Source organism: Suncus etruscus, chromosome 20 (genome assembly GCF_024139225.1).
Source record: "Suncus etruscus isolate mSunEtr1 chromosome 20, mSunEtr1.pri.cur, whole genome shotgun sequence".
NCBI lineage: Eukaryota > Metazoa > Chordata > Mammalia > Eulipotyphla > Soricidae > Suncus > Suncus etruscus.
The window spans coordinates 40,508,524-40,521,848 of record NC_064867.1 but is presented as its reverse complement, the minus strand read 5'-3'; the positions used below and the strand labels follow the sequence as shown (position 1 = coordinate 40,521,848).

The 13,325-nt window shown below is 50.7% G+C and overlaps 1 protein-coding gene across 1 annotated transcript in view; it reads left to right on the top strand.

The window, feature by feature from the left end:
* BHLHE40 (basic helix-loop-helix family member e40) overlaps positions 1 to 5,958 on the top strand; it is a 6,284-nt gene extending 326 nt beyond the window's left edge. The window contains exons 2-5 of the mRNA XM_049766296.1: positions 120 to 189; positions 458 to 565; positions 1,595 to 1,718; positions 3,742 to 5,958. Of these exons, the coding sequence (XP_049622253.1) occupies positions 120 to 189; positions 458 to 565; positions 1,595 to 1,718; positions 3,742 to 4,607 (1,168 nt within the window). The 3' untranslated portion in view covers positions 4,608 to 5,958. The remainder of the gene's footprint in view (positions 1 to 119; positions 190 to 457; positions 566 to 1,594; positions 1,719 to 3,741) is intronic.
* Positions 5,959 to 13,325: the final 7,367 nt, after the last annotated feature.

The following is a 13,325-nucleotide window of genomic DNA, read 5'->3' as shown; positions in this document are numbered from 1 at the left end:
ACTAAGCAAGGGCGCACTCACTTTGGGAGCGCCTCTGGACGCACCGCACCCAAGGGTGGGCACATTTGTGTGTGTGTCTGGGACTCACCACCCTCCCTGCCTGCTCTTCCTCCCCGCAGAATGGATTTTGCCCACATGTACCAGGTGTACAAGACGAGGCGAGGCATCAAGAGAAGTGAGGACAGCAAGGTAGGCAAGATACACATCCCCCTGGGGGGACCCCCACCCAACCCTCTTGGCTAGCTGGAGCGCGCTCTGAGTTTCCAGGAAAAGTTTTCCCACTAGCTGAGTGTGGGTTGTTCATAGGCTAGCAGTTGCGACTTGGGAGAGGAAAAGCAAAGGAGGGTCTTGGTGGGACCTCTCCAAATTGGGCACTTGGGGATGTGGGGTGCAGAGCGCTTAAAAGGCTTCTCCATCCCCCGACCCGGCTCACCGCTGTGTCCCCTGCGCCTTGCAGGAGACTTACAAACTGCCTCACCGGCTCATTGAGAAAAAGAGACGCGACCGTATTAACGAGTGCATCGCTCAGCTCAAAGACCTTCTGCCCGAGCACCTCAAACTTACAGTAAGTTCTAGGAGAGCCTTGGACGCTGCCGGCCAGACCAGCACAGCTGGCCCAGAGTGCTGGCCGGCCCCGGGGGTGACTCGCCGCCTGCAGGTCCCACCAGGAACTGCAAGTGGGGGGCTGAATTGTGGGGGTCTGGGTGGGGGAGCTGATTAGAAAGAACCCTGTCCCCCACTGTAGCCAGTCCCCCTCTGTACACACACACCCTTTTGCAAAACAAGGTGAGACCACCTTGGACCTCTCCAAGCTGACTCCAGTGCCGCAGCCCAACTGCATTTTCAGTCTGGACTTCCAGACTTTGCCTTCTGGCCATTTGGGGTGTGTGTGGGGGGGGGAGATTCTAATTTTTCTGATTTGGGACAAAACCGGTTTGTCAGCCACCCCCTCTTGGTCAATACAGTGACAGTGTTAAGTTTGGTTTGTCCTTGATAATGCCTATTTATTTATTTATTTATTTATTGACAGCCAGCTTACTAGCTTGAAAGAATTTGGGAGAGAAAAGAGGGAGGGGAAAAGTGATATTCAGAGAGAAGAAGGGGCAAAGCAAAGCTGAAAGCGCTGAGAGTTAAGAGTGTGGGCGTAGGAAAAAAAAAATGAGGGTGACCTCTTGGCTGCCAGACATAGGAGAAGTCCCCACTCTGGCTGACTCCAGCAGAGAAATGTCAGCTCTGGATTCCCCTGAGTTAAGGTCAGCAAAAGCAGCTAGCAGAATTCGATCTGTCAGAGCTCCCTCTCCCTCCCTCCCTTCTTCCCTCCCTCTCTCCCTCCCTCCCTTCTTCCCTAGGTAGCTGCGAGTTCTGAAATGCCTCCTAAGGCAGGTGACTATCAAATGACAGTCATCACAAGTGTGTAGCTACGTCCACACACACACACAAGCAGCCCCTGCAGACTTGGAGCCAGAGGCAGGAAAACCCGACTTCATTTTGCTTCCCTCTTGAGAGGACTTTCTCAGCAGTAGCTCAGCAGGAGTTCTGGGGTGGGACTTTCCTGAACCTTGTGCTCAGGCGACCTCTCTTGCTTGCATTGCAGACTTTGGGCCACCTGGAGAAGGCTGTGGTTCTGGAACTTACCTTGAAGCATGTGAAGGCTCTGACCAACCTGATCGATCAGCAACAGCAGAAAATTATTGCCCTGCAGAGCGGCTTGCAGGCTGGTGAGTGCAGTGTCTCTTTTAGCAAGTGAGCACCAGGCAGGGAGCCTGTAGGCTTTGAGTCTGGTATAAGGGATGTTCCTGGGGCCAAAGAATAGCACAGCTGTAGGGCTTTTGCCTTGCATGCAGCCAATCCAGCATGAACGGTGGTTCAAATCCCGGCATCCTATATAGTTCCCTGAGCCTGCCAGGAGCGATTTCTGAGTGCAGAGCCAGGAGTAGTAACCCCAGAGCGCCGCTGGGTGTGACCCCAAAAACCAAAAACTAAAAGGACATTCCTGCAACAAATTTCTGTGCACGTTCATTGTGGAACGATGGAGGGAAGATTCCATTTTATCTTTCCTCACAGGTCAGATTTTTCATTCAGAATGCTGGCCTGAAAAATCCATTCTCCAAAGGATCAACTAGTCCCTTGGCTTGAGAGTTCCCAGGATCTGAGAAATTCCTCACCCCAACCCACCCCCACTCCCCCACATGCTTTAAAATGCCAGGGCACCTATAATTTGCTTCATGGGTGTTTTACAGTTGGTCTCCTTTCCTCTCTTTCATTGGAGCATAAATCACGGGTCTGCCCAGTGTTTCCCTGTTTCTCTACTTCCTTATCACTCTGTGTGTGGTAGGATTTTGGCAGGTTGACAGCATTTTTTTTTGTTTCTGTATTTCATGTGGTTCCCCGAATAGCCACTAGGTATCTCGGTGAATTGCACAATCTAACGAAACCATGGGAGTTTCATCATTCCCTTTCCACTGACTTCCAGAGAATCACTGTCTCCTTCTGACCTCTGCTCCCACCCTTCCTACGTGTGGTTTCAGTTCAGACTGGAAAGAGTCTTTTCTCCATTCTTTCATTCCCTCCTCTGCCCACCTCCCCAGACTAGGGTATGGGACCAAAAGAGAAAATAAAAAAGTGCCTTAAATCCAATATGCAATTCTGCTCATAGGAAAATAAAAGGCATGGGGGGGGATAGAAGATAGATAGATAGATAGATAGATAGATAGATAGATAGATAGATAGATAGATAGATAGATAGATAGATAGCACAGTGGTAGGGCATTTTGCCTTGCATGCAGCCAATTCAAAGTGATTTCTGAGCACAGAGCCAGAAGTAACCCCTGAGCACTGATGATGGGTGTGACTCAAAATACCAAAAAAAGAAAGAAAAAAAGAAAAAGGCATGAAACTGAATTTGAAGAGGAATCATGGATAGAATCCATGGAGTGGTCTGATTAGAATAATACAGTGAGGCTAAAGCTAATTCTGTGGGCTGAGCATAGTATGTGTTTTTGATTGACAAAGTCTGGGTTTGATCCCCTAGCACTGTGTTCTGTTGAGGTAAGCCCCAAGCCCTGAGCACCAGTGGGTAGGACACCAAAAACAACAACAAAATTGCAGCCAGATGACACTTTGTCGAAGTGACCAAAAAAAAGGCTCATTCATGTAGGACAGATGACTTCTTCATTCTCGAATTTACTCACTGCCTTCATCTGGCTACATTTAGATCGATATTCCAGAAACTATCTGTAATTCTGAACATACAGACCTGTTCCTGGCTGTGTCATTTATCATGAAAACTCCAGAACAATCAATATGTTCCGTTCAAGAAGAAACCATCCCTGTTCATTGTCCTCTAGTTCTAGGCTGGCCTGGTAGGCAACCACGTTTTTTGTGTTTGTTTGTTTTTGGTTTGGGGTCACACCTGGCAGTGTTCACGGGTTACTCCTGGCTCTGCACTCAGAAATCACTCCAGGCAGGCTCTGGGGACCATATGAGATGCTAGGGATCGAATCTGGACCTGTCCTGGGTCGACTGCATGCAAGGCAAATGCCCTACTACTAAGAAGCTATCACTTCAATCCCCGCTTTAAATCATTTTTTGCCCCAGTGGCAGGATTCTGGCTTGATTTGAGTCATGCTTGCCATCTTTCATGGTGGCCCTAATCTCTTCCATGTGCCAATGTTTTTGTGTCTGGGTATCCAGAGCAGTGTATAGCTTCTAATGCCTTCCTCTGCCTCTCCGCTTTCCCAGGGGAGCTGTCCGGAAGAAACATGGAAGCTGGACAGGAGATGTTCTGTTCTGGTTTCCAGACGTGCGCCCGAGAGGTCTTGCAATACCTGGCCAAGCATGACAATGCCCGGGACCTGAAGTCATCTCAGCTGGTCACCCATCTGCATCGCATGGTCTCTGAGCTGCTGCAAGGTGGCACCTCTCGAAAGTTGGCCGATGCCACTCCCAAAAGCCTGGACTTTAAGGAGAAGACCAGCTCTCTGACCAGGAGTGCCCAGGGCCCTGGCAAGAACTGTGTACCTGTCATCCAACGGACTTTTGCCCCCTCGGGTGGGGAGCAGAGTGGCAGCGACACAGACACTGACAGTGGCTATGGAGGCGAATCTGAGAAGGGCGAGCTGAGGCCTGAGCCGTCCTACTGCAGAGGGGATCACGGATGCAGGCTGCCTGTAGGCGAACAGTTTGGGGGTATCAAGCAGGAATCCGAAGAACCACCCACGAAAAAGAGCCGCTTGCAGCTCTCAGAAGAAGAAAACCCTCTTGCCGCTGCCACCACCAGCGACCTGCTCAGCTACCCCTTCCTGGGCCCACACCCCCATCAGCCTCCCTTCTGTCTGCCCTTCTATCTTATCCCCCCTTCGGCGACTGCCTACTTGCCCATGCTGGAAAAGTGCTGGTACCCCACTTCTGTCCCTGTGCTGTACCCGGGCCTCAACGCCTCTGCCGCTGCCCTCACCAGCTTCATGAGCCCCGACAAGCTCTCCTCACCCCTGCTCATGCCCCAAAGACTTCCCTCCCCAGTGCCAACCCACCCGGCCCTCGACTCTTCTGCCCTGCTCCAGGCTCTGAAGCAGATCCCCCCCTTAAACTTAGAAACCAAAGACTAAACTCTCCAGGGGCCTAGCTGCCACACTTTCTTCCTCCCAACTTCCAGAAAAGAAAAAAAAAAATCAAAAACTGTGAGTGTGATGACATGATGTGTTGTGTGGCCCAGAGGCCCTATAGGGTGGGGAAGGCTCTTGGGGCCTGTGTGTGGGTGGGAGGCGGCTGGTGAAGGGCAGGAAAAGTCTTTGACAGGGGGGAGGAAGTGGAGGATTGGCTGAATCAGCCTTGACAACCGGGAGATGACCCCCTGGGCTTTTCCCCACCCCAGACAAGCCCTGTGATACCAATCAGCTGGATATTCTAGAGCGTTCAGCCTCCTGGTTTGACTCAGTCCTCCTTCACTTAGGGAGCTGGGTTTGTGGCTTTGAGTTCAAGGTACTTTCTTCCAGGCTGCAAGCTTTGGCCTCCACCCTTGACTGTCTGCCTGACTCACGCCAGGCAGAGCACAGCTGCCCACCTCCCTTGCGGCCTGCAGGGGTACCGTACACCGGCAGGCACAGCGGTGGTTTGGGGGGGGGGGGAACATTTCCCATGTCTGTGCCCCACCCCTTGCTGTAGACTAACCCAGAGAATGTAGTTCCTAACTCAGGCCTTGTAGCATTGGCTTCCTGCAGAATGAAGCCTGTTGCCTGCCCACCTGCTGCTGTTGCTGCCTGGGGTACCTGGGTCTCTGGCATCCCTGGCAGGTCTTATCTGGCTGTGTGCAGGGGTACCCAGCGCCCTGAAGATATCCCGCTACTCCCTAGATTCCTTCAGCACACAGAGCTAGAACGGGCTCTGAGATCTCAAATCAAGACTTTGAACCCAACTTAGCATCTTGAGGGGCCTCCCAGGCCCACAGCCCAGAGATCCAGGTGGTTCCTAGCAGCTTCCCTGCCTCTTTGGAGAGCCTGGAGCTGACTTGAGCACACTTGTCCGTCCTTCCCTTTCTCTCATTCCCTGCCTTCCCCCCTGCACCAGCTTTCAAAAAAAAAAAGAAAAAGAAAATGCACTATGCTTGATCGCCGCCGACCGTGTTTTTAACTCTTGTCCTATCCTGTGTTTATTTTTTTGGTATCAAGTTGCCTTTATTTGTAAAACTTGTTCATAAAGATATATTATATAAATATATGAGAGAGGAAAACAGATGTTTATTTGTATAATTACTTGAGCTACAAAGTGAGAAAAACATATGAATGTATTCCTGTTTTTGATGACAAGCATTTTTTTTTTCTCCAGGGAGAGGTACAGTGTTTATATTTTGGAACCTTCCAGAAGGTGTGAAATTGTAAATATTTTTATCGATGAGTCAATGTTAAGTAGTTGTTTAAAAAAGACTGAATAAAAATCATCCTTTTTTCCTGTGGAAGAGAATGAAGGTCTCATTCCTGGGGGGGGGGGGGGCTGAAGTCAGGAATGGGTTAATCTGGAGGCATTTCATTATATTCACGTGTTCTGTGTTTACACTCGCTCAGAAGCAGCTTAGTCGATTTAATAGGTAAATATTGGTTTAATTTTTTTTTTTTAACCAAGTCTTGCCAGAAGCTTGCAGACAGTCTCTGCCTCTTTCCAGAGTGGAGCGAAAATCAGTTTGCACCAGTGTCTGGGGACTTCTGTGCCCGCCACTGTGAGGAAAGAGTTAATGGCTGGTGAGGCCAGAATAATGGCTGTGGGGATAGCACCTCGCCAGTCAGTCAGACTTTTCCCAGCTCGGAGGGCTAATGGATTGGCCATATCCTGTGTCTGCTGCCCAAGGCAACATTCCATAATTCTTTCCGACATCCTTCCTGGACTTCCTCTCTCTGGGCGTGATCTTGAATGAGTTTGGGTGTTCTGTCAGCTCTGAGGGAACAGGAAAATTCCAGGGGAAGAGAAGTGGGAAATGACCGGGGCACTTTCGGCCTCACCCCTGCGCCCTCCGGAGGGTGCCTGGCCTCTGTCCAGCCCAAAGCTCTGAGCCCCCAGAGTCTAGAGACCCCTAATGCATGGCCCAGTCAAGGGCTTCAGAGTCAATTCCTGGCTCTTGAGGAGCTAGCTAGCATGTATGGAGGTGTGAGGGGTTGTGTGTGTGTGGGGGGGGGGGTGTCTAAGGCATGTGCGAAGTGTGTCTATGAGATGTGTGGGTCATGTGTGGCTTGGAAGACTCGAGGTGTGTGGAGTGCCTAGGTGGGATGTGAGGTCGTGTAAGGTTGTATGAGTATATGTGGGGCCTAAGTGAAGCGTGTTTGTGATGTGTCATGACACATGTGTGCCTGGAAGGTACAGAAAGCAGGTCTGAGGAGATAAGATTGTCCCAGACCTCTTAGTGCCCCAGAGGAGGCCACCCATCATGAATGACCCCTCACCCTGTTTTCCCTTCTCTTTTCTTTCTCTCTATGGCACTAGAGAGCCCAGACAGCAGCGTATGTGGACCGCCAGGGAATTTTTTTATTTTTTGGTTTTGGGGCCACACTGCTGGCTCTCAGGGGTTCCTCCTGGCTCTAGGCTCAGAAATGGCTCCTGGCAGGCTCAGAGAAGCCTATGGGATGTTGGGGATCGAACCCAGGGTCAATCCCAGGTCAACTGCTTGCAAAGCAAACACCCTACCCCTGTGCTATGGCTCTGGCCCCAAGGGGATTTGGATTCATAACCATATACTTTCAGGCTACAAGGCAGGTACTCTAAGCTTGGGGGCTGACGCCAGAACCCCACTCCTGCCTTTCTTCGCCTGTGTAAGTCTCTGAGCACTGCCCACACATTCTTGTTTCCTCTGGAGCAAGGCTGCAGTTTACCACTGACGGCTGCTTCAGGAGGTCAGACTTGGGGTTGCGATTGGGGGGGTCTTCCTGAGCTGGTTCCTCCAGGGTCTCCTGGGTCCCTCTCTGCCACCCTCTTTCCTTCCCAGGCCCTGCCTGAGTCAGGGCCCAGAGGAAGTGGTTGGAGCAAACCTGAACTAAGAAAAGCCCGACTTGGCCACGCCATCTGTCTGCACAGTCACCCTTCCCTGGGGGAAGATCCCACAGCCCACTGAGCAGCTGTCCCTCCCACTCTGGGTGTCCTTGACCTCCCCTGCGGGCCTCCCTCCAGCCTTTGGACCAGGACTGGCCGGCAGGGCTGAGTGTCAGCGGGATCTGGGGGGCCAGGGGAGGGAGCCGGCTGCTCCCCCAGACTTGGGCATGCTCCCTGGGGCCTGCCTACCGGGACAGTCTCACCCGGGCCTGACCCGCCTTGCCTATTGACACAACGTCACGTTTCCGACTCCAGCCTTTCATGTGCAGCCCAGGGCTAAAAGCGGCTGCTGGTTCCTGGAAGCAGACGTGCCTGGCATCGTGTCAGCAGAAACCTGATCCCCCGGGAAGCTTGGCATGGCCTGGGAGCTGAACTGGGCCCCCAAAAGCTGATCTGGCAGTACCAGCCAACAAGACTAGGGTGTGTGTGTGTGTGTGTGTGTGTGTGTGTGTGTGTGTGTGTGTGTGTGTGTGTGTGTGTATTGGAAGGGGAGAACTGGTTCAGGGTTTAGGTTGTGGGGGACAGTGCTAGAGGCTGCCCACTGGTCATTGTTCATTCATGAAGCACCCCAGAAGCACCATGAGGCCATGAGGTACACTGTTGCAATCCACTTTGGGTATCGCCCAGAGAGGGGAGGTAACTGGTCCTAGGTCACACAGCTTCCCGAAACCACCTGTGGTGTTTAAAGACTCCAGATGGTCTTTGATCATTGCCAAGGTGATGGCCTCCGAACCCGGAGTCTTCAAGCTGCCAACAATCACAACCCAGAATCTGAGACTTATTAGAACCACTCCTCTCAACATGTTGGGGCCCTTACCTGCCACTATAAGAGCTCTCCCATCTAGTAACTGAATTTTATTTGATTATTTTTTTAATTTTATTGATTGATTGAATGATTGATTGGTTGTTGGGCCACACCCACCCAGCGGTGCTCAGGGGTTACTCCTGGCTCTGTGCTCAGAAATCGCTCCCGGCAACCTAGAGGGACCCTATGGGATGCCAGGAATCAAACTGGGTCCCTCCCAGGTTGGCAGCATGTAAGGCAAAGGCCCTACTGCTGTGTTATCTCTCTGGCTCCAGTTACTGAATTTTCTCAGCAAATTAAGGGGCTAGGAAGGGTTCATGGCTCCTCACTATGCTATCACAATTGGGGAGGTACTTGGGGAAGGGCATAGAGCTTCAGGGAGGAATGGGATGGTTAGCTAGGCCATTGGGTCTCAGACTGAACTGAACTATGAACCCACACAGCCCTGTTTGTCCCATACAAGCAACAGGAACTCGGGGAGGCTTCACCCCAGTCTCCTAGGTGGTAGTCTGTGTCACAGATGAGAAAGCTGGAACTTAGGAGCTGACAGGCCCCATCTGTGTGTCCTCAAGGCCAGCGCCTAGCTCCTCTTTCTAGATCCAGATGGTTCTAACTGGGCCATGTCGTGGGGGGCTAGGACATTCCCTCCTCACAGTGACAGCTCGGAAGAAGGTGCTGTGGCTCAGACCCCCTCCACCCCAATTGCAGCTTCCACCTGGTCCTTCCTCTGGGACCCTGGGCCAGGCGAGGCCAGCCCTATCCCTGCCGCCCTGTTTATCCTAAACCATCTGTTTGGCTCAAGGACACACCGAACATGAGCCGGCCCAGCCTCTCCCACTGGCTCTGGAAGCCGCTGACATGCTGGTGTCCCGGGCAGGGCCATCCAGTCTTGTGACAGGGCTGGACCGGGCCCAGAAGGCGTCTTCCACTTGGGAGGGGCGTCCCTTCCCTTCCCAGGGGACTCTGAGCAAGGACATGAGGTGAGACATTGGGGCACGTGTCCAGAGAGGCAGGAGCAGGGAGCGGCAGGCAAGCTGGGGGAGAGAAGGAATATGGTTGTCAGCAGGGGAGATGGACCTTGGGAGGGGACACGGCTATCAGGAGGGGACATGAACCTGGGAGGGGACACAGATTTTGGGAGGTTGGGGAGAGACGGGCCTGGGAAGGGACATGGACCTCAGAAGAGGGCACAGATCTCAGGAAGGGACATGGGTCTCCGGAGGGGACAAGACCTTGACCATATGAAGGCTGTCTCTCCTTCATTGCCTTGGAGAGGTTGAAAGAAATTCCATGATTACCCATTGACTAGAGGAACAGCATTATTTCCACAATGGAATGATGGGGGTCACGGAGGTATCTGAGGATCTAAATGGGAATAATGACTCTGCTTCCAAAGAGAAAGATCACTTCAAGGTGCCAATGAGATTTTGGAGATATATATGTGCTATGGAGAATTTAGACACATACTAAAACAGGGAGAAAGAGCACAAAGAAAATCCCATTTTAAAAGAAAGAGCTGTAAAGGGATGAAGGCATATATATGCCTTGTCTGTGGTCAGCACCCATTTGATCCCCAATTTGGTATTTATTCCCTGAGTATAACTGGGAGCAAGTCTGGGGACTCAGAGAATCCAGTACCACAAGGCTGGGCAATGCCTGCCACTGGCCTTTGCATGGAACCACCAATATGGCGGCCAAGAATTCCTGGGACTATTCCTCTCAGACTCCCAACTACCACTTGGGGCCCACCTCCACCAAAATGAACCAACGGGAGACCTGAAAAGACATTTGTTTCCTCGAAGGAGCCACAGCTCAGAGGCTCATGAAAAGATGCTCCATGTCATTCGCCGTCAGGGAAATGCAAATCAAAACCGCACGGAGGTAGCACTTCACACCCCCTGCAAAGACTGGTACTGAAAAAGCGAACCCGAAAACAGATGGTGTCCCAGAGATGAAGTCAGGGCTTTAGACAGAGGTTCAGACTTTTCACCTCAAAAATAAGGAGGGTGGTGGCTGCATGGTGATAGCTGCACTCTGCCCTTGGATACACCCCAACATCCAACTGTGATTTACCCAAGTCTGCATTAGAACGAAGTCTTTCATGTGGCCAAAATGTGGAAAGAGTTTACAATGCCCCAGGGATTCTGGGTGAGCTGAGAGATGCCATTACAGGACCCCCAAGAATAAAGGCTCATGAAATATGTTAGGATACTAGATCCATGAGGCCCAGTGTAGGACACCCAGGAAAGGACACAGACTGACCACTTGGTAGATAAGTCACTCCCATAGACCCATAGATGCATAGGGAGACACACACACACACACACACACTATATATATGTATATATATATATTTGTGTATTTGTATACACACACACACACACACACACACACACAAAGAGGCTGTTAGCGGGCCAGAGAGATAACTTGGTGGTTGGACGTTTGCCTTGCATGATGAAGGATGGTGGTTCGAATCCTGGCATCCCATATGGTCCTCCCAGCCTGCCAGGAGTGATTTCTGAGCGTTGAGCTAGAAGGAACCCCTCAGCGCTGCCGGGTGTGACCCAAAAACCAAAACAAACAAACAAAAAACAAACAAATAAACAAAAAAACAAAGAGGCTGCTAGGAGCTGAACTGGGAAAATGGCAGCAATGGATACTTGCTACTGAGCGTAAGAGTTTCTGGAGCTGAAGCGATAGTACAGCTAAAGGGTGTTTGCTTTGCACACAGCCAACCAGGGTTCAATCCCTAGCATCATATATCACACACACACACACACACACACACACACACACACACACACATCTCAAGTCCTCCAGGAGTGATTCCTTCCTAAGTGCAGAGCCATGAGTAACCAACCCCTGAGCATTGCTGGGTATGGCCCCAAAAGAGTTTGGCTTTGACATGATGAGAATGTTCTGGGCCCAGATCAAGATGGTGGCTGTACAGGGCCTGAGAGATAGCATGGAGGTAGGGCGTTTGCCTTGCATGCAGAAGGATGGTGGTTCAAATCCTGGCATCCCATATTGTCCCCGTGCCTACCAGCAGTGAGAACGCAGCTGTGTGTGACTTCACTCACACAATAAATCACTCATGGTCTGCGAATTTCAGCACAAAATAATGACTGCGTTAGCTTTGTTTTTAATCTTTTTTGTTTGTTTGTTTTTTGGGCCACACCCAGCGGTGCTCAGGGGTTACTCCTGGCTGTCTGCTCAGAAATAGCTGCTGGCAGGCATGGGACACCGGGATTTGAACCAACCACCTTTGGTCCTGGATTGATTGCTTGCAAGGCAAACACCGCTGTGCTATCTCTCCCGGTCCTTTAATCTGTTTTTAAAATGTATTTTGGAGTTACGTTCTGCGATTCCCTGGGGACCATGTGGACTGAGGTTAGAACCAGGGTCGACCACATAGAAAGTGAGCAGAAGGCTCTGAGAACTTAAAGCTCTGGTTTCTGGATTGGAGAGATAGCAGAGCAGGTAGGGTGCTTGCCTTACACATGGCTGACTGACCTGGTTCCATTCCCAACACCCCATATGGTCCCCAAATTATCCAGGTGTGATCCCCGAGCACAGAGCCAGAAATAAGCCCTGAGTCCCACCAGAAGTGGCCTCAAAGCAAGCAAGAATAAGTGGAAATATAAAATGATCATGAGGTTGGAGCAGTGGCGCAGCAGTAGGGCATTTGCTTTGCATATCACTGACCTGGGATAGACCATGGTTTGATCCCCCAGCATCCCGTATGGTCCTCCAAGCCAATAGCGATTTCTGAGCACATAGCCAGAAGTAACTTCTGAGTGTCACTGGGTGTGCTCCCCCCCCCAAAAAAAAGATCAGACTTAAACACCAAACCCAAAGTCAATCACAACAGAATTGATACCCAATCTACAACAAGCTATACACAGGGGAGCAGTTACACTAGCAGTTGGGGGGGGGGCAAAGGGGGATATATGGGATGCATGCTGGGAACAGGGGTGGAGGGAGGACAACCCTGGTGGTGGGAATGGCCCTGCTTCATGGTCACTCTGTGCCTTAAATATTACTGTGAAGAATTCATAATTCACTTGGGTCACAATAAAAATTATTAAAAACAAACAAACAAGAACAGAGCGCTTTGATTCCTGCTAGCAATTTTTTATGTCTGCCTTTCTTCTTCATTTGTCTTACTATGTGCTGCTTCTATGAAATATATTAAAACACTGGAAAAGGAAATTCTCTCGTCTTAGAAATTTGGACCCCGTAGAGCCTAGGAAAATGTTGGGAGTGGTGCTAGAGTTTGCCAGCTCAGTGCTAGGCAGGGCAGACACTGCATAGGGGTCAGGCACTGCTTTTCCTTGGAAGTTTTTCCTCTGCAAAGTTGGGGGTGCAGAAGATTGAGTCATAAGTGTTGCAAAGGGTCAGAAAATCACCATGATTCTGAGAAGCCCCCAGAGACACCCTAATAGGACCCATTCACCGAGGGGTCAGGCTCCCTTCCAAGACAGAGCAGAAATTGAGTGTCTCTTCAGGAAAGCTGAGAATGTGAGCTCAGCTGCTGCTTGACCTTGGGGACATGCCTGTTGCCCTCCCCTAACGCTCAGCCATTGAACTTTGTTGCAGAAATTGTGATGAGAGGGATGTTCTGCATGCAGATGGGAGCAGCTGAACCCACTGGGAGCAAGAGGGTGAATGAATGAATGAATGAATGACAGGGAAGAACAAGCAGGTGCTAGTCACACGACAGTGTACAAGACAAAGACTAGGAAAGGACTTATCAGACCCTGCTAAGGGCTGTCCCAGGTGATATGCATATATAATCTCACATCATTTCCATTTCTTTATATATAAAAATTAAGATCAGGCAAGTACAAGCAAGCTGTCCAACTTGACTAAATGGCCAACAGCGGAGCCAGGACTTGGTCAACATGGGACCAACATATCTTTGCAGAACAGTCTTGAAATTCCAGGA